Genomic DNA, 24,947 nt, shown 5'->3' with positions numbered 1-24,947 from the left:
ATCATTCTAGCTTTCTGTGCTGGTAGCCCTCTCACAAACATGGTGAACGTTCCTAAACCCGCCGGACTTTTCTGCAAGAAGTGTGACAAGCACCTACCCCACAAAGTGACACAATACAAGGAAGGCAAAGATTCTCTTTATGCCAGGGAAAGTGGCGTTACGACGTTATGGAAGCAGAGTGGCTATGGTGGGCAGACTAAGCTGATTTTCTGGAAAAAGGCTAAATCTACAAAGAAGATTGTGCTGAGGCTTGAATGTGTTGAGCCCAATTGCAGTTTTAAGAGAATGCCGGCTATTAAGAGATGCAAGCATTTTGAACTGGGAGGAGCTAAGAAGAGAAAGGGCCAAGTGATCCAGTTCTAAGCTTCATATTTTGTTATATTATGAAGACAATAAAATCTTGAGGTTATGTTCACTTCAAAAAAAAAAAAAATTACTCTAAGTGAAGGAAGCCAGACCCAAAAGGTCACATATTGTATGATTCCACTTATATGAAACATCCCGAATGGGCCAATCCATAGCGACAGACAGAAGATGAGTGATGGCCAGGGGCTGGAGGAAGGGTGAGGGGGGACTGTCTGCTTAATGGGTATGGGGTTTTCTTCCTGAATTGTTCACATTACAATGGGTAATTCTATGTCATAAATTTTACCTCAAAAAAATTAAAAGTGTGTATTATACTTTCATTTAAAAATTGCATGAGGGGAAGCTTGAGTCTCTGAGAACTTACTTAACTCACCAAAGTTTATACAGTTAGCAATTCACCAGGATCTTGATTTGAATGCAAGCTCTTCCCCACAAATGTCCTACTGGTTCCCCACCCCACCGCGGTCAGCCTTGCAATGATTACCATTAAGCATTGGCTGTGCCTTTTTTCAACGAAAGGAGTCATCCACGGGGAAGAGACGCCAAATCTTTATTGTCACAATAATCAGGGAAACGATATATTCTGAGAGGCGGCTGATGAATCCTATAACTTCTGTCTCTTCAAGGACACCAAGACTTATTTAAAGACTGTGGAAGAAAAACAGGTTAGGATAGTATCACAGTCTGTCACTCTCCAAGACAGGATGATCAGTTTCCTCTCCAACTGGAGATCTGGTCTACCCCTCAGAACTAACTAGCATGAGTAAGTAGAGCAGGAGAACGACAGGTGCATTGATCAGTGGCCATAGGAAGGTTTAAGGCTTTCTCTTTCACTCTCAAATTCAATACGCCACTATTGATCATTTTAATTTCTTGATTATTTAACACAAGTTACATAGTCTCTTATTTGAACAAATTTACTAAATTGGTAATTTTCAGTGTTAAGAAAGTTAAAAATAGGCAGGCCAATAAAGCTGACGGAGGATAATTTGGAATAACCTAAAATGTAACACTGACACTTGAGATGTACATACCCTTTGACCCAGTGATTCCACTCAGCTATTCTAATAAATTTTAAAAAGCCAACCCTCACACGCTTACTTAAAAATCAATGTAGAAAGTACCCATTAAAGACAAGCAGGTTATACTTTCATAGAATAGTATATCTGTATTTTGAATTTGGTGAAAGCATGAAGAGAAGTGAGGTAGGTTTATGAATTCAGGTGGAAAAATCACCATAATGTTTATATTTAAATGAAGATCAAGTCACAGAACAAAAGGGATAGTATTATTCATTCATGTTTTAAAGGACCTTAAAATTGTTATCCTTGTGTAAATGCATGGAATAAACCCGGAAGAACACATCCTGAGCAGCTGGTTGGGTTTCTCGCCATGGAAGAGAGTAGGAAGCAAAGAGGCAATGTGAGTGGGACAGGGAGGGGTGATGTTTTACTCCCCATATTCACATACTGCCCCAATGTTTAAGTGAGCATCTGTTCATGAATCACTTGTGTAAATCAAAATTAGTATTTAAAAAATAAAAGTCAGGGGTGCCTGGGTGGCTCAGTCAGTTCAGCGTCTGCCTTCAGCTCAGGTCATGATCTCGATGGGCATATTCTCGATGTCTGTTTCCACATCCATAAAAAGGCAATTTTGGTGGGGAGAGACGTAATGAGTGGAAAGCTCATAACTGAGCCTATCGTAGGGCTCATTTAATGGGACGGTTAGTAAGTGCTCTCTGCACAAAACCTCATAAAGATGGTGGGATTTAACACTGAGTTTGGGTATAACCTATCCCTTTGAGCCCCTTGTTTCCTCATTTCTCTGTGGGCATAATGACACCTGTAATCATTCCCCGAGGTCATCGTGAAGGTTGACTGAGACACCATTGTACACTCAATAAAATCCTCACTGTAATTCAAGAGCACAGAGATGAGTGAGCTCTCCGTGGTCTGTTGACCAGGCTCTTCTTCCCGCATCTTCTTTTCAGTAGAAACTGACCTCGTTTCTTCATCCTCATGGGGTCAAGGACAGATCATTCAATCCAGGGGCCAGCAAGCTAGAGCTCAGAGGCCAAATCCAACCTGCCATCTGTTTTTATGACCCTTGAGCTATTGGTTTTCTTATTTTTAAGTGCCTAACTGAAAATGAAAGTCAAAAGGTGATTGATACTTTGTGACACCTGAAAATTATATGACATTCAAACTTCAGGGTCTATAAGTTAAGTTTTATTGGAACACAGCCATGTTCATTTGTTTTTTATTGCCTGTGGCTACTTTTGTACTACTGGGCAGAGTTGAGTATGTGAGAGACCGTAAGACCTATGTGCCTAAAATACTTACGAATGGGCCCTTTACAGGAAACATTTGCTGACCCCCAATCTAATCCATCACTGGGTAATGTAGACCCCAAGCTTCCCTTTCCATTAACCTAGAAGGTTCCCCACTTTAAGAGACCCCCGCCACACACACACACACACACACACACACACACACACACACACACCCTTCTTCCCCAGCCAACTTACTCATGAGGAGAGCATTGCTTCCATTTTCCATCTTGGTTATAATTTTTTGTCAGTGAGCACCAACTCCGATTCAAAACATAGCCCTCCTTGGTGCATTTGTGAAAGAGTTTTCTTCTGTAGAAGAAGGGGAAGGTACACTTGGGGGGATCTGCAGAGAAAGGAAGGAGCAGAAGGGGAAATGTGAACATGGCAAGTTTTAGGATCAACCATCACTAAACTCACAACACATGCTTTGTCTACCACACCCAACTCTTTTCAAAGTGGTCAACACTTTGAGAGAGTCAGGATTCGGACTCAGGTATATCCAACACCAAAGTCACTTAGTGAGCTACTATCAGTTGCTTCTTGGATCCTTGGCATCCAAGACAGCCCATCATAGCGATGCTCACCTTGCCCGGTACAGTACCGCCATCTGCCTTGGAATTTCTTGTCGAGTGAACACCAATCATAATCGCTGTGGATGGAGATGCAGTTGTAGTAGATGGTGTCGCCATACAGAAATGGAAAGACACAGGTACTGTTAACAAACTCTGGAAAAGAGGAAACATGCCAGGTGTGGGGCAAGCTTGCAAAGGGAATTGACTTTCTAACATCTGTCCCAATTATCCGCACCATGCTTGCCCACCCACTGCCCCGCGTCCAAATGTGGTTGGTCTCGCTAACTGTCTTCCCTGTGTGTGGCACAAAATATACGTGACCAGAGGGCCCACACCTCACCTCCTAAGCCAAAATTCTTGAGTCTTTCTCATAGTCTCATTTCTCCCTCTCTCCTAGAAGAGTCATCTGTTAGCTTGCCAGAGTTTGCTCCTGAGTATCTCTCAAAGCTATCCACCTATCTCTGCACTTTCATCACTACCTAGCATCGTACCTTGCCTTGACTATGACAATAACTTATTTCTGGATGCCTCCAACCTATTTGTCCCAACCATTCTCCACACTGCAGGGAAAATGTTCATTCTCAAAGACCAGCCTGCCCCTGCCCCCAAGCTATTAATACCCCACTGCTCTTAGGATCAAAAGTAGCATTGAAATGGCTTATGATATTCTGCTTGATCTTAGATTTCAAGCCTCACCTTGGACCACCCTTCCTGCGTTTTCTCTGCTCACACTTTGTTAGGTGTCCTGAGTGTGCCACCATCTTTCTTGCCTTGGGGATTTTGACATGATTTTCTCTGCTTGGTAGGAACACCACACACCCTTTGCCTATTTACCCTCTTAGGTTCAGCCTAGATGTGAATCTCTATGGAACTTTCTGGAACATCCAAACTATGCTAGATCCACTTGTATTGCACTTTCGTACAGGTTCCCATTCCTTATAATTATTTAATGCATAATGACTTGTTCAAGGTCTTTCTCATTTGTCAGAAGTGACCCCATGTATCTTGTTCAAAGCTAGACCCATGATATCAACTGATAGGGACTGGCACACAATAGAGACTTAATGAATAAACATTGGTTGGCCCTTCATAAGCCTGAAGTAATTTTGACATAAGATTAACGTATTGTTATCATTTAACAATTATTATTTATTGATATATGTTATTTATATTTATTATTTAATAATATGTTATTTATTAACAATTATGTTTCCACCTTTATTATGTTATTATTTAACCATGTTATTTGTCATTTTGAAATTTATTATTTAATATTTTAAATTATTTAACAATGTGTATAGCATTAGTTATTGTTATGTTTATTATTAATTAGTTATTATTATGTCTTTATATAATATAGCTTACTCTCTGCCAGACATATTACACAGTTTACGAGCACTAATGCATTTAATGATATCCTCACATCAGTCCGGTGAACTGTCATGAGGCTCCTGCTAAGGTCAGCTTTGGTCCTCAGCATGCGATCCCTACACATAGAGACCCTGCTGTCTGCCGACTACCCTGAAAATAGCTTCCTTCTGACTCCAAAGCCAAGAGGGCTGAAGGGCCACATTTTCCAGTACATACTCCAGGCTACGTTGGTTCAACCCCTAAACAAGTGATTGGTAATTGAAGCAGTTAAGAAACCAACCAACATTTTGGGATTCAAGTTTCCCTTTCACTGGCTTGACTACTGGACAAAGTGTTCCCACATCTCCATTTCTCTCTCGAAACTCCCGATTTCATGAGTGCATAGGTTAAAACCAGTCATCCACATGTGGAAATAGTCCACTTCTTCCAAGAACTGAGACATTGAGGCAACGTTATCTATGGTGAGCACATAAGAGTTCCATGATTAACTTTCTAACTTAAAAAGCAGGTACAAAAGATCACATGTAGGATTCCATTTATATGAAATGTCCAGAAAAGACCAATCTATAGAGATGGAAAGGAGACTCATGGTGCTTGTGCCTGAGGATGGGGATGGGGGGTGATGGCAAATGGATACAAGGGATCTTCTTGGGGTGACGAACATGTTCTAGAACTGGATTGTGGTGATGTTTATACTCTTCTGTAAATTCACTAAAAATCATTGAATCGTACACTTAAAATGGGTGAATTTTATCAATATGTGAGTTGGCTGTCATGACTAGGGAGGGCCTTTAGTGCCAGAAGAATAGCAAAAGAAAGAGCAAAATGGCGGAAAGTGCAAGGAGCTTCAAGAACATGATATTGTTTCATGGGTGTGGTTAACATTTGAGATGCTAACAAATAGAGAGATGTCTCCTTACCTAGGACCGGAGGGCGTAAATGGGTAATCAATTCTGAAAGAGAAAAAAAAATGCGTAAAATTTAGACCACCTCCTAAAACACTCCATTCCTAGACTAATGACTATAAAAGATTTTATTTTTTATATTATTATTATTTATTTGAGAGAGAGTAAGAGAGTGGGGAGGGTCAGAGGGAGATGCAGACTCCCTGCTGGGCAGGGAGCCTAATGTAGGACTCAATCCTGGGACTCCAGGATCATGACCTGAGCCAAAGGCAGTCACTTAACCCACTGGGCCACCCAGGTGCCTGACTAATGACTATTAAAATACCTTGAAGTACATGTAGCCAACTGCCTTCATGTTGCAGAAAAACCCATGCTATCACATTCTGGATGACTTGTGGTCACTTCCCATGGGGGCAGGCTGTCTCATATCTACCCAAGAAAGCCCATTAACTTAACTCAGGTGTTAAAGACTCAAGATCTTTCTCGGAGTAAGTTCAAGTAAATCTAGTGTCACCCAACTTCTACCCATTGGTTGAAATTCCACGAGTCTGAAGGTTGGAGGGAAGGTTCTAGCTTTTGCCCACGTCAACGTTTCAGGAAAACAACCTGTTTGTTCAGTGTAGCCTCAGTGGTGATTTTGTTTTGTTGTGTTTCGCCTCTTGGAAAATTTTGCTCTTGTATCATCCCTGAGCCCGTTCTAGGGAGTAAGGTTAGTCCATAAAAGCCAGGTTAGGCCTTGCTAAAGACTAGAAGGGAAATATGAAGGCTCGTTACCCAATAACATTGACTAATGTCTAATGTGCTGTTGCAGTGTTCCAGCTACTCTCCTCAGTTGACCTTCAAAACCCTAGGAGAGATTCTAATTTAGAGCTCTCTCTTTCTCTCCATTCCCCCAAAAGTTTACAGTTGAGAAAACAGGAACAGAGAGAGTCATGTGACCACCAACTGGTGGGAACCAGGTCCAAAGTCAAGAAGTCCGGCTTCAGAGGCTGTGTTCTGAACATGATATTGATACTATCTTGGAATTGTCACTTACCTGCGCAAGTGACTTAATCCATGAGCCTCACTTTGTCTCTGATACAACAATGCTAATTTGTAGGTTCAAATGAGACTCTTAACTCAGGAGCTACTGTGTGGTGCATCTGGCATCCGTGTTAGGGGATTGCAGCCCTGCTCTTCAGAAAGAAGCTAACAACATGTCAACGATTTTGAAGGCATGGTTAAATAAATGGTCATTGGGGTGGTTTTCTAGGTGCCCGCCTTTGTATTTAGCACCTTATGCCAATTATCTCATTGACACTGATGCTTGTCCCTGTAAGATTGGGATTATTATATATTTATCGGTTATGTATTAACAATGACCTCTATCTTGTAGATACACAAATGGAGGTGTACAGAGGGAAATCACTTTCAAAGCCACAAAACTGAACAGTTCAGGTATTCACGCTCCAGAAACTGAGCCTCTAAAATGATCCTGCCTCTGGGGGGTGCTCTTTCTGTCCCTGAAACCCTTCTAGGAGCTGCCACAAAGCTGAGCCCCCTCTGTGTCTTGGTGGTGAGTTAAGATACTTTTAGCACAAAACCACGGGTGCTGACATTTCATTACAAACTCCAGCTGCCACTGGGTGAGTTTTCTGCTTTGTCTGTCACAGTGCTCTTGGCTTTGCCAACACAACGGCTAATGTTCGCCCACCTCTCATCTCTGCTGTCTGTAATCCCCACAGCCTTCTCATTTTACAGGTGAAAGAGCAGAGAGAGACTTTCACCCAAACATTGTCCACAGTCAAAAAGGGGTGCAGCCCGGGCTCATGTCCACCTTGGTCTGGTTCCGGGGAACGGGCTATTTCTTTCAGACCCCGGTGCCCCCAGACATGGTCCTTGGCCATTCCCATCTATTGATATGGCGGAACACGACCAAATCCTTACAGATCTTCTGTCCCCGTGCTTTAGGTCATTATCACATCACGCCTCCAGCCAAATAGGACTATTTTTACCATTTGATAAATGGTTTTGACCCCTCCCACCTGGTCCTCCTCCAGCTGATGATGCTGGAGAAACACCACCATGGATAGTGACTGAGGACCTACAGTGCGCCCACTGGGTTTTGAGAAAGGGAAAAACAAAGCTGCCCGACATCCAAAAGCTTGGCCCCTACTGCTCCCTGTGCCACAGATTACCAACCACACCCGTCCCTGGGCTGAAATGGGAGGCGGCTGCTTCTTGACCGACTACCTTCCTCCTCCTTCTGGTCTGCCTTCCCCTCAGAGAGGGTTTGTGGACACCCAAGCACAGAATCATCCCTGCTCCCTGGGAGCACTCAAAGGAATCAACTCCAGCTTCTTTGACTCAGGCCCCCAAACCTCCCACCTGGAGCCCAAACCCTGGAGCCGGTTCCAGCACCCTCTACGTGGACTGCCCTTGGTACCCGGCGCATGCACGGTCTCCCTGGCTCCGGAGAGCGGGAAACTAACGCGTACCCCTCCTGTGTGCATGCAGGGCGGGACTGTTCCAGGGGTTTTGCCTACCGTTTCTGCTTTAATCCTTACCCCAGCGACGTGACATAAAGACCACTTCCTGTCTACTGAATTTGTTTTCTGGGGAGGCAATTTATACGGTTCAAACGGCAACCAAGTTACAAAAGGGAAATCGTGAAAGAGAACTTTCCAAAATAGCACATAATAAATGTCCTCTTTCTCTTCTTTCTGTTTTTTTTTTTTAAATTGTGGTATGAACATGTGCATTAGATCTACCTTCTTAACACATGTTTAAGTCCACATTACAGTCCTGCCGACTGCAGGCGGACCGTCCTCATCCTGCACCCACTAAACAGCAAGCCCCCGGCTCCCTTCTCCCCAGCCTTGGTGTTCCCCCCTCTGCCCTGTGTTTCTGGGAATCTGACAATTTCAGACACTTGATATAAGCGGAGCCTCCACAGCCTCTATTTTGCACCAGCTATTATGCTGTATGTCAAAGACCCCAGAGACAATTGGGGGAATCTGTTTCCTGCCCTGCTCACCCACAACCGCTGCATCCCCGGGTCTCCCCTTCCTGCCGTGACCCCGGCTCCCCTCCTTCACGCACCTGCTTTCAGCCCACTCACACAGACAGCCAGGGACAGCCAGCTCACTAGACTTCTCATCACCTCCAGTTACCTGCAGACGGCCTGCCCCCGGAGCAGACGTTGCCTCTGATTTATATGCTCTGCTTCTGCCCCTCCCAAGAGAGCTGCTCTCTCACTGCACGGGGCACCAGGACTGACTCCACGGCAGGTTCTCCGTGCCCTAGCTCGCGGGGTGCATAGAAGAATCAGGAACATCCACCTGGGAATGCACTATAGCAGCATGCTGAGAGTGGGCTCCCTGCACTAGCTCCAACCCCCTCACCTGCACACGAGTCAGAAGTGCAAATCCTTCGTCCCCGCACCAGACCTGCTGGAACTCTGGGGACAGGACCTGCGTAGCAACCAGCCTTCCAGGTGCCCCGATGCTCGCTGAAGTTTGGGAACCCCTGCTCTGTAGCTTGCTTGATCCTTCCATATCCATTTCGTGCCATTTACTCCCTTAATTACTGGGTTTTTAAAAAGATTTTATTTATTTATTTATTTATTTTAGAGAGAGAGAGTGCACACATGAGTGGGGGGAGGAGCAGAGGGAGAGAGAGAATCTCAAGCAGACGCTGTGCTGAGCGCGGAGCCCCATGCAGAGATCGATCTCACGACCCTGAGATCCTGACCTGAGCCGAAATCAAGAGTCAGAGGCATAACGGCTGAGCCACCCAGGTGCCCCACGTAAAGGACAGATCTTAACCCCAGTTCCGATGTGTGGGCGTGGCCACTGGTGGCCACATCTCGATGGTGGAACTGGCCACCATCTCTGGAGGGATCTGGGGAGAGCAGAAGAGGCCCGTGCACTTTGTAAGAGAGACGAGGGATGGAAAAGTGAGTACCTGTAAAGGGGAGGATGTGCTGGTGGACCCCGGGGGCAATCCAAGATGAGGAACGGACATCACCACAGCTGGCCGTGGGGAAGGGAGGGGACCAACCTCACCCTTCAGCGTTGGTCTGAGCTAAGATCTTCCCAGAGTTACCTCACTTACTGCCCATTTGCAAACACTGGGGGACTGACCACTGGTTAGAAACACATCTGCCTTTTCCAAATAGAGATGAGAAAATGGAACTGGAAAAACTTTGATAAAAGCACAGAGCCTGGAGAAGCTGCATTTCTCTCACCTGCCACGTAGGCTTTTGCTTCTTGTGTTCTGCTATTTTGCTAAAATGAATGGATCTTAACACAGCCTATGGCCTCTCTGCAGATAGGGAGGTCACCCGTTAGTCCCACATAAGCAACAGGGCCGGCACGAGGCTGGGAGGGTCTCACACAGCTTCATGTGGTGGGAATCGTGTCCCTGGCTTGACAGCTGGGGAAACTGAGGCAGAAGTGGCAGAGCACAGGTTCACTCCAGGCAGCCAACTGAGTGACCCTGGAAAGTTCCTTTTGCTCTCTGAGCCTGTATTCCAAATCTCTGAAATGTTGGGGCTACATACATTCCATTGGAGAGCCCAGCGAATATTCTTTCTCTTCCTTCCTTTTTTTTTTTTTTGAGTTAATCATTTTCCATCACATCATTGTTCCTAGTCCATAACCACGATTATTTAGGATGCTACAAATAAAATCAGTGAGAATGTGAGACCAGTTCTCCATACCTCTTATTTAAATCAGCTAATGTTTGTGGCAGATATTGGAGTTTTTGTTGTCAGGGAAGAGACCATCTTTGGCTTTGATTTATTTCTCCCTTTTGGGGGGTAAATTTTATTTATTTTTAAAGTGTTTATTTTCTTTTCTTTTTAAAAAAGATTTATTTATGAGAGAGAGAGAAAGGGTAGAGGGGGAGAGAGAGAGAATCCTGAAGCAGACTCCCCACTGAGTGTGGAGTCCGACTCGGGGCTCAATCCCAAGACCCCAAGATCACAACCTGAGCAGAAATCAAGAGTCAGCCGCTCAACCTACTGATTCACCCAGATGCCTATGGGTAAATTTAGAAAAATGCTCTTGGTTTTAATGATCACTTCTCCCAAAGATCATGGAAAGTTATATTCCTGAATATTCATGAGGTCACAGAGGCAGTGATAAATACGTGCAGTGTTGGGGAGGCACCTTCTGGAGATTCACCTGGACCCACACCCTAAAGGCATGTCCAGGACACTCTGAGCGGGACCCAGAACGCCCTACCCTCTGGAAGGTCCACCATGGACATCAGAGGGGACCCATTATTCCTTTCTTACTCAACTGAATCGTCATTACCCAAGGCAGTCAACCAACAGTGATAAAATATTTTTTAGAACCAGAGTTGGTATCTAGCCAACAGTGCTTGTAAGGTTGAGATGAGGAAAAGAAAAGGAAAGAAAACCACCCCCAAAACTTAAGGTCCTAAACCTACCAAGGGGCAGAGCTGGACTTAGATTCTAGAGCTTTTATGTGAATCACAGGGAAACCCAGAGATAAATCACTAATGATTCTAGCACAGAGGGGATTACGTGGGGCTCTTTTATCTTCTGCAAAAATGGCCCTGGGTTTGGACTCAGGTCTCCTTGCAACGGCAGCTCTAGACCCAGTGGGAAATATACGGGCCTTAACGGCCCACAGACTAACTTTCAAATCCTGGGTCTCCCACTTACTAGTTGGGGACATGAGCTACAATGTTTCAGAGCCCCACAGCACGGGATGAGTAGCAGGCATTCACCCTTCACCAGACGTTGTTTTTGAGAGTTGAGTAATCGTAGATAAGAGGCAGTACGTCTTCCTGAAGCCCTGTGTATGAATTTGCAAGAGCTGCTGTAACAAAATACCCCAGACTGGGTGGTTTGGACAACAGAAAAGTCTTTTCTCAGAGTTCTGGATGCCAGAAGTCCATGATCAAGGTGCTGGCAGATTTGATTTCTGGGTGAAGGCTCTCTTTGTGGCTTGTAAATGGCCAGCTTCCTCCCTGTGTCCTTATACGGCTTTTTCCTCTGTGCTTGTATATAGAAAAAGAGATCTCTGGTGTCTCTTCTCATAAGGACATCAGCCCTATTGGCTTAAGGTCCCAGATTTACCACTTCACTTAACCGTTATTCCCTCCTTATGGGTCCTATCCCCAAATTCAGTCACATTGGGTGTTAGGGCATCAGCATATATATTTGCAGTGCTGGCAACACAGTTGAGCCCCTAACACCCTGATTTATCTCTACAAAAGGAGATTGTTGGCTGCAGCTTGTTGGAACCACAGGAAAATCTGAGATCATGGGCATGAATTGAAAGTCAACATAACAAGCAAAAGTGTCTCAATTCCTGGAAAAGTTGAGTCCTATCCATATGTAGACAACTGATAACTTATCTTCAATCGGTAGCTCTTGTGGAGTCGAGAGTTTCATGAGAACCAGAGATGGGGGGATTTGGCACGCAGAGAAGAGGAAGAGGATGCACATTTTGTTAAGGGTCCAAAACGCCTGGGTTTGAATTTAGCGTCCACCTCTTTCTCACTGTGAGATTCCGGGCAACTGGCGGAACCGATTTCAATCCTGTTTTTCTCATCCATAAAATTGGGATCATCTAAGTACTCTTTATTTTCCTCACCAAATCTGCTCCTCCTGCTGTCCCATCTCAGTGAATGACACAGCCACTCACCTGGATGCGTGGGTCACCCCTGGGATATCCTTGATTCCCATCTGCCACCCCGTAGCCAGTCCTATGGACTTTAGCACTGAGATGGTCCTGGACCCAGCCACTTCCTGCTCCTGCCGATGCTCTCTCTTTAATCCAAGCACCATGATTCCCCCAGCACACCGCACAGCTGCCTGACCGGGCTCCCTGCTCTGCACCTCTGGGACCCCTCTATTCTCTTCACATAGTAGCTAGAACAAGGTTCATGTTGCTGCTGTGATGAGAACCTCCCATAGCCTCCACGACACTTAGGAAAAAAATGTCAAAGTCCCTGGTCTGTGTGACCTTGGACTTTCCCCATCGCTTGCCCAAACCAAGCAGCCTCCCTGCTATTTCTCCAGCTCCCCAAACAGTGTGATCTCAGGTACTGACATTGTGTGTCTGTCTGCAGAAACACCATTCCCAGAAGACACGGGGCAGGACTTCTTCCCTCTTTTTCTTCAGATCTCCGTGATTCAGTGTCGACTGTCCTAGAAAGGCTGTTCTTTTTTTTTTTTTTTTTAATTTGAGAGAGAGGGAGCAAGACAGCATGAACGGGGTGGAGGGGCAAAGGGAGAGGGAGAAGCAGGCTCCCCGCCGAGCAGGGAGCCCAGTGTGGGGCTTGATCCCAGGACCCTGAGATCATGACCTGAGCCACAGGCAGATGCTTAACTGACCAAGCCACCCAGGTGCCCCTAGAAAGGCTGTTCTAAGTCCCTCTCTCTAATGCAGTCCCTCTGATTTTGAGGAGCAGAGAGCCGTTTTTGGGAAATTTTGACAACGACATCCAGCGAACGTCTCTGGCACGTTGCTTAAGGCCGGGGACCAAATGGCAGATTTGTCAGCACGCCCACATGTCCTCATGGTCACCACGTGTGCACAACACCATAGGAAAAAGTGTGTAGGTATTTATTTTGTACAGAAGCCATTTGGTTGGGTGGAAAATACTGTGAATCCTCCAGTCAGGTGAATCTGGGTTTGATTCCCACCTCTGCCCCGGAGCAAAACCATCATCATTAGTAACTATTCATGTTAGAAACGGTGTTGGTGAATGTCCAGCGGCTCGATTCAACTCCTGGCTGGTCCTCGTACTAGCTATGTGACCCCCTATGCTTTGGGCCTCACTTTCCTGGTGTGTAAGCGAGACATGACAATTGCATCTAATTCATAGGAGTGCATTGGTATGTGCAAAGCAATTTAAACAATCCCTAGCACAGAGTAAGTGCCATGTAAGTGTTTGCTTTGATCGTGGCTGTTACCACCACAATTATTACTGCAAGTAATAGTAACAAAGTTCTTATTTTAAAATGATCATTCTACAATCCAGACAAAACCTCTATCAGGTAAGCGATAGTGTGAACCCAATTTGTGGGTGGAAAAACCAAGGCCCCAAAGAGTTAAGTAACTTGACGAAAGTCTCACAGCTGGAAAAATGTGGGGTGGGTTTCAAATTCCATGGTGTCCGATTCCAAAGTGCTCTGAGCCACTATGTGGCGCAATCTCTTTGGACAAGCCTGACGATGTTCAGGAAATCATGGTATAGTCCAAGCACGTGGATGATGATGTTCCACTGAGGCAGAACTTAATTTTATACCTGGAACTTCAACAGTGATGGGCTCAAGCCTGACCCCTAGTGGATGCCTCAAGAAGAACGTGTGAGGGTTTGCTTTCCTTCACCTCTTCACCAGTACTTAAGATTTGATATTTTGATGATAGCCATCCCAACAGAAATAAGATGACATCTCAGTGGTTTTGATTTGAATTTCCACGATTAGTGATGTTGAACACCTTTTCATATACCCATTGGCCATTTATATGTCTTCTTTGGAAAAACATCTATTGGGGCCGTTTTGCCCATTGGTACAGCCATTGTGGAAAACAGTATGGAGATTCTTCAAAAAAACAAAAATTGAACTGCCATATGCTCCAGCAATCCTACTTCTAGGTATATATCCAAAGGAAATAAAGTCACCACCCTGAAGAGATACCTGCACTTCCATGTTCACTGCAACATTGCTCACAATAGCCCAAATATGGAAGCAACCTAAGTGTCCATTGATGGATGAATGGATAAAGAAAATGTATATATAATGTACATATGTATCATGCACCATTATCCATCCTTAAAAAAGGAATTCCTGTGATTTGTGACAACATGAATTAACCCAGAGGACATTATGCGAAACAAAACAAGTCACACACAGAAAAAAAATGTATGATCGCACTTATATGTAGAATCTAAAAAAGTTGAAATCACAGAGGGTTGCCTGGGTGGCTCAGTCGGTTAAGCCTCTGCCTTCAGCTCTGGTCATGATCCCAGGGTCCTGGGATCGAGTCCCGCATTGGGCTTCCTGCTTGGTGGGGAGTCTGCTTCTCCCTCTGTCTGCCACTCCCCCTGCTTACGCTCTGCCTCTCTCTCTCTGACAAATAAATAAATAAAATCTTAAAAAAAAGTTGAAGTCACAGAAACAGAGAAGGGTAGTGAAAATGAGGAGATGCTGATCAAAGGGTACAACTGGAAGACTTACTATAAAGCTAACTGATTAAGACAGTAACCAGGACAGTACAATATTAATGAAATGATAGACAAGTAGATCAACGGAACAGGATAGAATCTGGAAACAGATTCACATATATAGAGTCAGCTAAGCTCTGACAAAGGAGCAAATGCAATTCAGTGGAGAAAAAGTAGTGTTTTCAACAAATGGTGTTGGAACACTGAGTTTGCAAAACAACTATCTGCCAGTGGACTGGTATCCAGAATACATGAAGAATTCTTACAACTCAGCAATAAGAAAACAAACAACCCAATTTAAAAAAAAAAAGAGCAAAAGATCTGCACAGATATCTCACTAAAGAAGACATAACAGATGACAACTGAGCTTATGAACAAATGATCAAGATCATGTGTCAGTAGGGAATTGCAAGTTAAAACAATGAAACACCACGACACTCCTATTAAGATGGTTAAAATCCAAACACCAACACCCCCAATGCTGGCGAGGATGTGGAGTGGCAAGAACTCTCATTCATTGCTGGGGGTAATGCAAAATGGTGCGGCCATTTTCAGAGTTTGGCGGTTTCCTACAGAGCTAAACTTGCTCTTATCATATGACCCAAATGAGTTGAAAATGCATGTCAGGGGTGCCTGGGCCGCTCAGGTGGTTAAGCATCTGCCTTTGGCTCAGGTCATGATGCCGGGGTCCTGGGATTGAGTCCAGGGTCCTGGGATTGAGTCCTGAACCAGGCTCTTTGCTCAGTGGGGAGCCTGATTCTCCCTCTGCCTGCCGCTCCCCCTGTTTGTGCTCTCTCTCTCTCTGTGACAAAGAAATTAAAATGTTAAAAAAAAAAAGAAAAGAAAAAATAAGTCATCAGACCTATTCTCTCTTTAAAAAACAAAAAACAAGCAAACAAAAAACCGAAAACTCATGTCCACAAAAAAACCTGCACACAGAGGTTTACAGCAGCTTTATTCATAACTGCCAAAATCTGGGAGCAACCAAGATGTCCTTCCATAGGTCAGTGGATAAATAAACCAGTACATCCAGACAATGGGATATTATTCAGGGATAAAATGAAAGGAACTATCATGAGCCACATAAAAACCATTGGGGAACCTTAAATACATATCGCTAAGTGAACGAAACCATTCCTAAAAAGCTACATACTGTATGGTTCCAACTATATGATATTCTGGAAAAGGCAAAGCGATGGCTACAGTCATCCCTAGAGGAGAAATTCCGCCCTAAGTGGAAAGGCGTCCTGGTGGATCAGAGAAAGAACTTGGAAGTACAGAGACCTGAGGTGGCTGATGGGGATGTTTTTGTAGGAGACGAGGGCAAACAGAAGGGAGAAATCCTTTGGAGGCTGGTTGGTGATGAGAGAAAGGAAGGGCACACTTTAGGACACTATGAAATAAAATAGAAGCCCCCAAATAGAAAAAACCACAAACCTTCCCGCCATTGAGCGCCCCTCCTCACCCGTAAAAAGCCGTCCAGGAAAGAAACGGCCGCTCACTATGTGGACGACAGAGGGCGCCTTGAGCTACAAATCTTAAAAAACCATCAACCCCCGAGTGTGATATGCTACAAAGTAGCGGTCTTTGTGCGTGCGCACGCGCACACACACCCCAGAAGCAAATGAAGCAAGGGAGTGAAATATCCTCAAATAAGTGTTTGGAGATAGGAAAAACATCTTGAATTAGAAATTCAAAAAGTACTAAAATGAATTTTTAAAAATGGGGAAAAAATGGAACGAGCTGGAAATGGAGAAAAAAAATATAAAGTGTCCGAAGTGAAAACTAAATTAAAATGTGGCCAAGGGACAGTAGCTCTAAGTGCAGACTCAAGAAGGGGCATTTAAGGGACGCCTGGGTGGCTCAGTTGTTTAAGCGGCTGCCTTCGGCTCAGGTCATGATCCCAGGGTCCTGGGATCGAGTCCCACATCGGGCTCCTTGCTCAGGAGGGAGCCTGCTTCTCCCTCTGCCTGCCTCTCCCCCTGCTTGTGTTCTGTCTTTCTCTCTGACAAATAAATAAATAAAATCTTTAAAAAAAAAAAAAAAAAAAAAAGAAGGGGCATTTAAGAAAGGCCCAGGAGGATGAAAACAAGATAAAAATATAACAGGAGTTATAGAGGCTGTGATTGAAATAAAGCAACTTACATGACATTTATAATGCGTGTCCCTGAAAAAGAATAACAAGACAAAGGAAGAAAAATAATATTTGCGATACAATCAAAGGAAACTATGCAAAAATAAAAGAAGATCAGAATCTACATATTAAAAGATCCACCAGGGGCACCTGGGTCTCAAATGAACATTGGTTCTAGGATCTCAGAATGTGTATTCATTCTGAACAACAACAGTTAAACCTAAAATTTAGCAGGAAAATATTTAACTTAGGGTTAGTTCTCGAACTTCACAGCTAACATCACACACAACCATGAACACCTGAAAACTTTCCTTTAAGATCAGGAAGAAGACAAAGATGCCCATTCTCACCACTTCTATATTCAACATAGTGCTGGAAGTCCTAGCCAGAACAATTAGGTAAGAAAAAAGAAGTAAAAGGTATCCAAATTGGAAAAGAAGTAAAATTATCTCTGTTCACAGACAACATGATCTTATACGTAGAAAACCCTAAAGATCACACACACACACACACACACACACACACACACACACGGTTGGAACTAATTAATAAAATCAGCAAAGTAGCAGGATACAAAATCAACACACAAAATTCAGTTGCATTTCTCTATGCTAACAATGAACAATCTGAAAAAAAAATTAGGAAAACAAACCCATCTACAATAGCATCAAAAAGAATACAATACTTAGGAATAAATTTAACCAAGGAGGTGAAAGATCTGAACACTGGAAACTATAAAATGTTGCTGGAAGAAATTCAAGACAACACCAATAAATGGAATGATATCCTATGTTCATGGATTGAAGATTCAGTGTTGTTAAGATGTCAATATAACTCCCAAATGATCTACGGATTCAATTCAATCCCTACCAAATGCCAGTGATATATATATATATATATATATATATATATATATATATATATCCCCATCTAACTGCAGAAGAAGCAGGCAAATACAGTGTAGCCAGCCCCCCATGTAACCAGCTCCCATTCTGCTACAATGATGGGGGGAGAATGGACTTCTGTAAGCAGCCCTCCATCATGACTCCTGGAACACATTATATATATACATATATATATATATATATATATATATATATATATATATATATCAGAAATAGGAAAGAGCCATCCTAAAATTCATATGGAATCTCAAGGGACCCTGAATAGCCAAAACATTCTTGAAAAAAAGACAAAGTTAGAGGTCTCCTACTTCCTGATTTCAAAAGCTACAGTTATCAAAATAGTGTGATACTGACCTAAAGACAGATGTAGACCAATGGAATAGAATAATTTGAAATTTTCTAAAGGGTACTTTTTCCAGCTTCCAGTTTTGATGTGGTTCAACACTCGTAACTACATTTGTGTTCTTCAAATTGCTGATAGCTTCAGAGCATGAAACAATGTCCTGCGCAAAATTTTGCACATAACTGCAGAACTGAGAACATCTCTATGGTTCTGCACAGGAAATAGTAAGTGCTCCATGGAGGAAGTCAGTTCTGTAGAATGGTCCTATCACAAGACGCTCTTTCAATCCAAGTGGAATGTGTTCCAGGAGTCATGATGGAGGGCTGCTTACAGAAGTCCATTCTCCCCCCATCATTGTAGCAGAATGGGAGCTGGTTACATGGGGGGCTGGCTACACTGTATTTGCCTGCTTCTTCTGCAGTTAGATGGGGCCATGTAATGACATTCTCTAAGTAGCTGCTTACCCAGGACCAGGGTCTCCAGTAATGAGATGAATTTAGAACAACAGCTGCCGAAGGATCACCACTGGATTGACATGATAATATATCATGGCCACTCTCGGCAGCCTTTTATGTTGTTCCTTTTAGAGAAATGAACAGGGTTGTAACAATCTTTCATGTCTATCTTTGGCGCCATTTATCTCTGAAATTCCCAAGAGATAGAGCATTTCTCTTTGTGCCCCGTTCTAGTAGGACACTAGCAACAGTGACCTCCGGTGTAATGGCTGATAGTCCAAGAGTGAGGGAACCAATGTGAATGGTAAACCTTTCTGAAAATATTTTTTCAAACTGTATCACTCCCAGGACCTGGGGAAATGATTGCAAGGCGTGTTTGGTATCTCACTGAGCCAAGAGCAAAGCGAACTCAAGTGAGGACTCTGTCTCATGTTTCTGGAATCTTCCACTCAAATTACTGGATCCCAGTGGTGGTCTGAGTCCTTGAAAATTAATCTTCACTCAGAACCAGTATTCAGGAGACCCCGGAAAGTTTATGTATTTCCCTTTCTCCTGGACACTAAACACTGTGCCCTGTTGGGGAAGTCTACTAAGAAGGCTGAGAGTGTATGCCTGTGGATACGGCTTCACAGTTGATCCAGCCTCCCAATCATTCAAGGGACATCGAAGCTGTGAACTGATTCATACCTGGACATTTGGTAGGAGGTTGGCTCTTTGGCTCTTCCATGTAACCAATAGCAAGCTTTCAGCTGATTTTCTTTTTAAAAAAACACCCTATGATCTATTTATCACCACTAGATGTCTCTCTGGTCAACCATTCCCTAGGATCACTGTGCACCTTAGGGATTAATTGCCAACACCTGGGCTCAGTCACAGCGCATTCTGCTGCTCTCCTGAGACAAGTAAGCCCACTTCAAAGACAGTCCTTTCTATGAGCATTCAAAGACTAGAAAAATAAGTCAAAAACATTCTTTTTAGGTTTCCTGTTTCTCATGAAAGATTACAATGAGTCTTCTGGGTCAACAAAGACAGTGCTTCAAAAGTTTTTGTAGGGGGCACCATGACCTACAGCAAGAATACATTTGAAAATATGATTTGGCAGATATACATGTATATGTTTTTTAATTGAATTATATTAACACACAACACTGTATTAGTTTCAGGTGCACAATGAAATGATTTGATTTTTTTTTTAAAGATTTTATTTATTTATTTGAGAGACAGAGAATGAGAGACAGAGAGCACGAGAGGGAAGAGGGCAGAGGGAGAAGCAGACTCTCTGCTGAGCAGGGAGCCCGATGTGGGACTCGATCCCGGGACTCCAGGATCATGACCTGAGCCGAAGGCAGTCGCTTAACCAACTGAGCCACCCAGGCGCCCCCGAAACGATTTGATATTGTGTTCACTGCGAAATGATCACCACAGTCTGGTCACCGTCTGTTACCATAAAAAGTTACAAAACCTTTTTTTTCCTTGGGATGAGAACTTGCAAGACTCAGTCTTCCAGCAACCTAAAATATGCACTACAACACCATGGACTACAGTCACCATGCTGCCCACCACGTGCCCAGCACCCATCCATGTACATATGTGTATATAGGCATCCGCATCTATTTATAAAATCAGCTTAAAATATTAGAAATAATATTGGATACATATTGGATACACGTGCAATAGTCTCTGATTTCCCCTCCAATTCTGCAGCATTTTTATTATTTTTTTAAATTAATTTTTTATTTTTATTTTTATTTTTTTTTAAAGATTTTATTTATTTATTTGAGAGAGAGAGAATGAGAGAAAGAGAACACATGAGAGGGGATAGGGTTAGAGGACGAAGCAGACTCCCCGCCGAGCAGGGAGCCCGATGCGGGACTCGATCCAGGGACTCCAGGATCATGACCTGAGCCGAAGGCAGTCACTTAACCAACTGAGCCACCCAGGCGCCCTTTTATTTTTATTTTTTTAAAAGATTTTATTTATTTGAGAGAGAGCGCGAGCGAGAGAGAGCACGAGTTGGGGCATCCCAGGATAGAATTCAATTTTATAAATCTTTTTATTTATAGTACCTTTTAAAAATATTATTAATATTTAAAAATCATGGAGATCTATATATATACAATAAAACTTGCTATTTTAACTATTTTTAAGTGTACAATTCAGTGGCATTACTTATATTTAATGTTGTGCACTGTGAACTAGACTACTGTCTATTTCCAAAGATTTTTATCACCCCAAACTGAAACTATATCCATTACACAGTGACTCTCTACTTCCCCGCTCCTGCTAGCCCCTGGTAACCTCTGACTTACTTTCTGTCTCTATGAACTTACCTATTCTAGATATTTCATATAAATGGGACCACGCAGTATTTGTTCCTTTGTATCTGGCTTATTTCACTCAGTATAATGTTTTCAAGATTCATCCATGTTGTGGAATGTATCAACTTCATTACTTTCTTTGGCTGGATAATATTCCAATGTTGGGATACACCACATTCTGTTCATCCACTCATCTGTTGATGGACACTTGCTTGCTTCCCCCTTTTGGCCACTGTGACTAATGCTGAAAAGAACGTCGGCATAGAAATATTTATCCAAGTCCCTCCTTTCAATTCATTTGGGTATATCCATCCCCAGGAGTGGAATTTCTGGGTCACGTGATAAATCCTGCTTTGCTTTTTGACCTTAATACCTTTTTATATAATAAAAGTCATGACCATGGAAACTGTGAATTAATCCACTTGATTTGTAGTTTCTTTTACGTATTTATATATTTAAAATATATTTTATTTATTTTATTTATCTGAGAGAGAGAGAGGAAGCAGGGGAAGGGACAGAGGGAGAGGGAGAAGCAGACTCCCCGCTGAGCAGGGAGCGGGACATGGGCTTCGATTCTACGACCCTGAGATCATGACTTGAGCTGAAGGCAGACGCTTAACTGACCGAGCCACCCAGGTGTCCCAAGGTAATGCATTTTTAATAGACTTTATTTTTTAAGAGCAGTTTTAGGTTATAGCAAAATTGAGAAGACCCAGAATTCCCGTATCCCCCCACACCCACACAGGTACACCCTTCCCCAAATTAACACTTCCCTCACCAGAATGGGACATTCAATTACAATGGAAAGACCTACACTGACACCTCATTATCACCCTAAGTCCATAGACTTTTTTTTTTTAAAGGCCTAATTTTACCCAATTAGTAAGTATAAGTATAAGTATTAGTAAGTATAAGTATAAGTCACTAGAAGAAGGTTTCCATATCAAAACTTCATCATCCACAATCCATGGCCAAAACCCCAAGTTATTTACAGTTGGATCACCTTCAACTCATATCTCAGGGGGAAAAAAAAAAGCCTTATAAGGAGGGTCTTATCTCCTCCTTTCACCAAAGAAACTGGAGATTATTTCCAATGAGAACGATTAGACCTTTTCGTGCCCCTCCCAGAAAATCTCACCATCAGTCACAGTATTTCCAAATCTTGTCCTTGTTATAATGCTGGGTCAGCGAACACCATTTTTTCCCAAAAGCGTCCCCATCTTCAGTACATTCCCGGTAGATCATGTGTCTGTACCAGAAGGGAAACACGCATTTTGCAAAGTCTACAGAGAAGAGAAGCAATCAGGAGAGGCCATCTTTCTATTTTGTACCGCCTCTGTGCCATCCCTCTCATGCACGTGTGCGTGGGCTCACACACGCTCACGCACCCCATCCCATTCAGCACCATCCGCTCTGCAACATCGGTGGGGATTTGAGGTTTTGCTAAAAGCTTTCTTTTCAAGGTAACGTGGTTGAAGCTCTCATAATATGTCTTTGGTGCAATGTGATTTTCATACTGTCAGAGACCTGCACAAAGCTCGTTTTCACAATTTAATTGACTGCGGAGTCCCTTTACAGCGTCCCCTCGCGGATCTCATTGAACAGAGATCACCAACCACCCTGGGGTGTTCAGAGGCAAGACACTTACCATCTTCAGAGCAGTATTTCCAATATCCTTGGTAAGTCTCATTTAGGGAACACCACTTGTGTTTCGTCCTGAACCTGATGCAGTCATAGAATATTTCATTTTTGTAGTGGAATGGAAAGAAACATTTGCCATCTAGAGAAAACAAAAATTCTTGGTCTTTCTCTGGGAGTCTTAGTTGAGATGTTACAAACTTACTTTTGACCTCCCCTGGTTGTACTGAAATGAGAGCCTCTGCCTGGGGTTCTGCTGAACATTATTGGGTCACCTAACAGCAGAGCTGTTCGACCCCTACTAATAAAGGTTTCTTGTTTTCAACCCTTACTCTGGTTCCCACTTTTCTCCATGATATAAACGCTCTTGATATTTTGCTTAGCATTTGGCCCCCAGTTCCAGAAACCTATCCTAAGCTCAGAAACATAAATGTGAGACTTATCTATTAAACAATTTCCCCTGCATCTCTTTTCTTCACCTTCTTACACACACACACACACACACACACACACACAACGTATATAGCCTGGTTTGTATCTATCCGTTTTCTCCATGCGTATATATGGACATTATGTATACATATCCATACATCCATGCAACATACAGAGAGCCATACATATATATGGGCACGCATGCACAGAGTTTTTGCTCCCTCCTAAAATGAATCATAGTTTATATCCATAACTTGTTTCTAACTTAACCTATCACAAAAATCCTTTCCAACGTATCTTTTTCTCCCCCCTCCTGGCCTCCATTTAAGACAGAGTTCAGAACTTTCTCTAGAATTGAACTCATCAGTCTCTTCCTCAATGAAGGACATCTCTATCCACCCACTTAAGCCAAAAAAGTTATCCAATGTATCCTTTTAACCTTTGTAGCTCTAACTCCTTTCTAATGCCAATTCATATTCTGTGATATGGATTTTGCCAAATTTACTCAGTATTTCCCTTATTCAGATTGTTTTCCCTCTATATAAAGCAGAAGCAAACTTTCCATATATGTAAATCCTTATGTACCGAAGCATTTATTTCTACAGAATGGAATCCCAAAAGTAAGATTATTAGGTTAAAGCACATATGAATTGTTAACATTGTTGGGTATTGCTTCCTCAAAGGACAATAGCAATTCATCTTTCCTACCAATGTGCTGTTTTACCTGGACTTATTTACACAATTTTAAAATGTTTGCCTTTAAAACAGATGATTCCTGTCTTGCTTTAAAATAGGTGGTGCAGGGTAGAATGAGCAGAGTCTGAAGTCAGCAAGCATCAGAAAAGATTATTTATTATTATTTGATGCATTCTTGGCTGACACCATGCTATTTATATTATTATAATTGTGGTTTGTTTAAATATCTGATAATACAGAGTGTTTCTCAATAATGCAATATATGTTAAGAAAGAAAAAAAGAAGAAGAATGTAGCAGGAGGGAAAGAATGAAGGGGGGAAAATCGGAGGGGGAGAAGAACCATGAGAGACGATGGACTCTGAGAAACAAAGTGAGGGTTCTAGAGGGGAGGGGGGGTGGGGGAATGGGTTAGCCTGGTGATGGGTATTAAAGAGGGCAGGTATTGAATGGAGCACTGGGTGTTATGCACAAACAATGAATCATGGAACACTACATCTAAAACTAATGATGTAATGTATGGGGATTAACATAACAATAAAAAAATTAAAAAAAAAATACAGGGTGTTTCTCTAGCATGTTTTTTCCATAAGATTCCTAATTACTATTGTACATTTTTCCTATGTGAATTTTAAAATCAGGTATTTTCTGTTATATTGGCAGAAATTAAAGAATAGTGCCAGTAAAGTTCAGGGTGACTCTATTTCGTGGTTTTCTTTACCTGTTTACAAATTGCTTTTATCAAATTTATGAAAAGAGAAAAAAATTTTATCAGGAAAAACCCTACTGATCTCCCCATTTTTACAAAATTAAAAGAAAATATACTTTACTCACAGAAGTTTTCTGATGAACTTACCTTTGACTTCTGGAAAGTGAATTATAGTTTCTGAAAAAGAAAATTTGAAGCTGATGTTTATTTCACTATTCTTATGTCTTCCAAATAAGAACATGGCATGATCTATTATTTAGAATTTGCTTTATGTTCTTCAATATGATTTTATCATTTACTTATTTAAGTCCTGGACATTTCTTGCTGATTTAACCCCAAAGTGTTTTTTGTCATTGATGTAAAATAGAATGATTTTCTTTTCTATCAGTGTCTGACTGTTGTATATTTATCTTATATCCAGCCACAAAGCCAGATTCTTTTATTGAAGCTAGTAACCTTTACTAGTTTTCCTAGGGGTTTTAAAGTATGAATCATACAATAATTGTACTTCTTATTTTCTCTGGTTAATGGATTATTTCCTTTTTGCAAATATCACATGCATTAGGACCCCTCCACCCCAC

The 24,947-nt window shown here is 42.5% G+C and overlaps 2 protein-coding genes across 2 annotated transcripts; one reads left to right on the top strand and one right to left on the bottom strand.

The window, feature by feature from the left end:
- Positions 1-39: 39 nt before the first annotated feature.
- Positions 40-363, top strand: LOC116621919 (60S ribosomal protein L36a-like). The gene has a single exon (XM_032387935.1). It carries the CDS (start codon positions 40-42, stop codon positions 361-363), a length of 324 nt encoding a protein of 107 aa, XP_032243826.1.
- Positions 364-22,033: 21,670 nt separating this feature from the next.
- On the bottom strand, positions 22,034-24,607 carry BSPH1 (binder of sperm protein homolog 1). Its single transcript, XM_032388947.1, has 3 exons — positions 24,514-24,607; positions 22,542-22,673; positions 22,034-22,176 (listed from the first exon to the last, which is right to left on the bottom strand). Exons 1-3 carry the CDS (start codon positions 24,605-24,607, stop codon positions 22,034-22,036), a joined length of 369 nt encoding a protein of 122 aa, XP_032244838.1.
- Positions 24,608-24,947: the final 340 nt, after the last annotated feature.

The sequence above is a fragment of the Phoca vitulina genome, unplaced genomic scaffold, assembly GCF_004348235.1.
Source record: "Phoca vitulina isolate PV1807 unplaced genomic scaffold, GSC_HSeal_1.0 scaffold52, whole genome shotgun sequence".
NCBI lineage: Eukaryota > Metazoa > Chordata > Mammalia > Carnivora > Phocidae > Phoca > Phoca vitulina.
The sequence above is the reverse complement of the archived record's forward strand: the minus strand, read 5'-3'. Positions and strand labels throughout refer to the sequence as shown.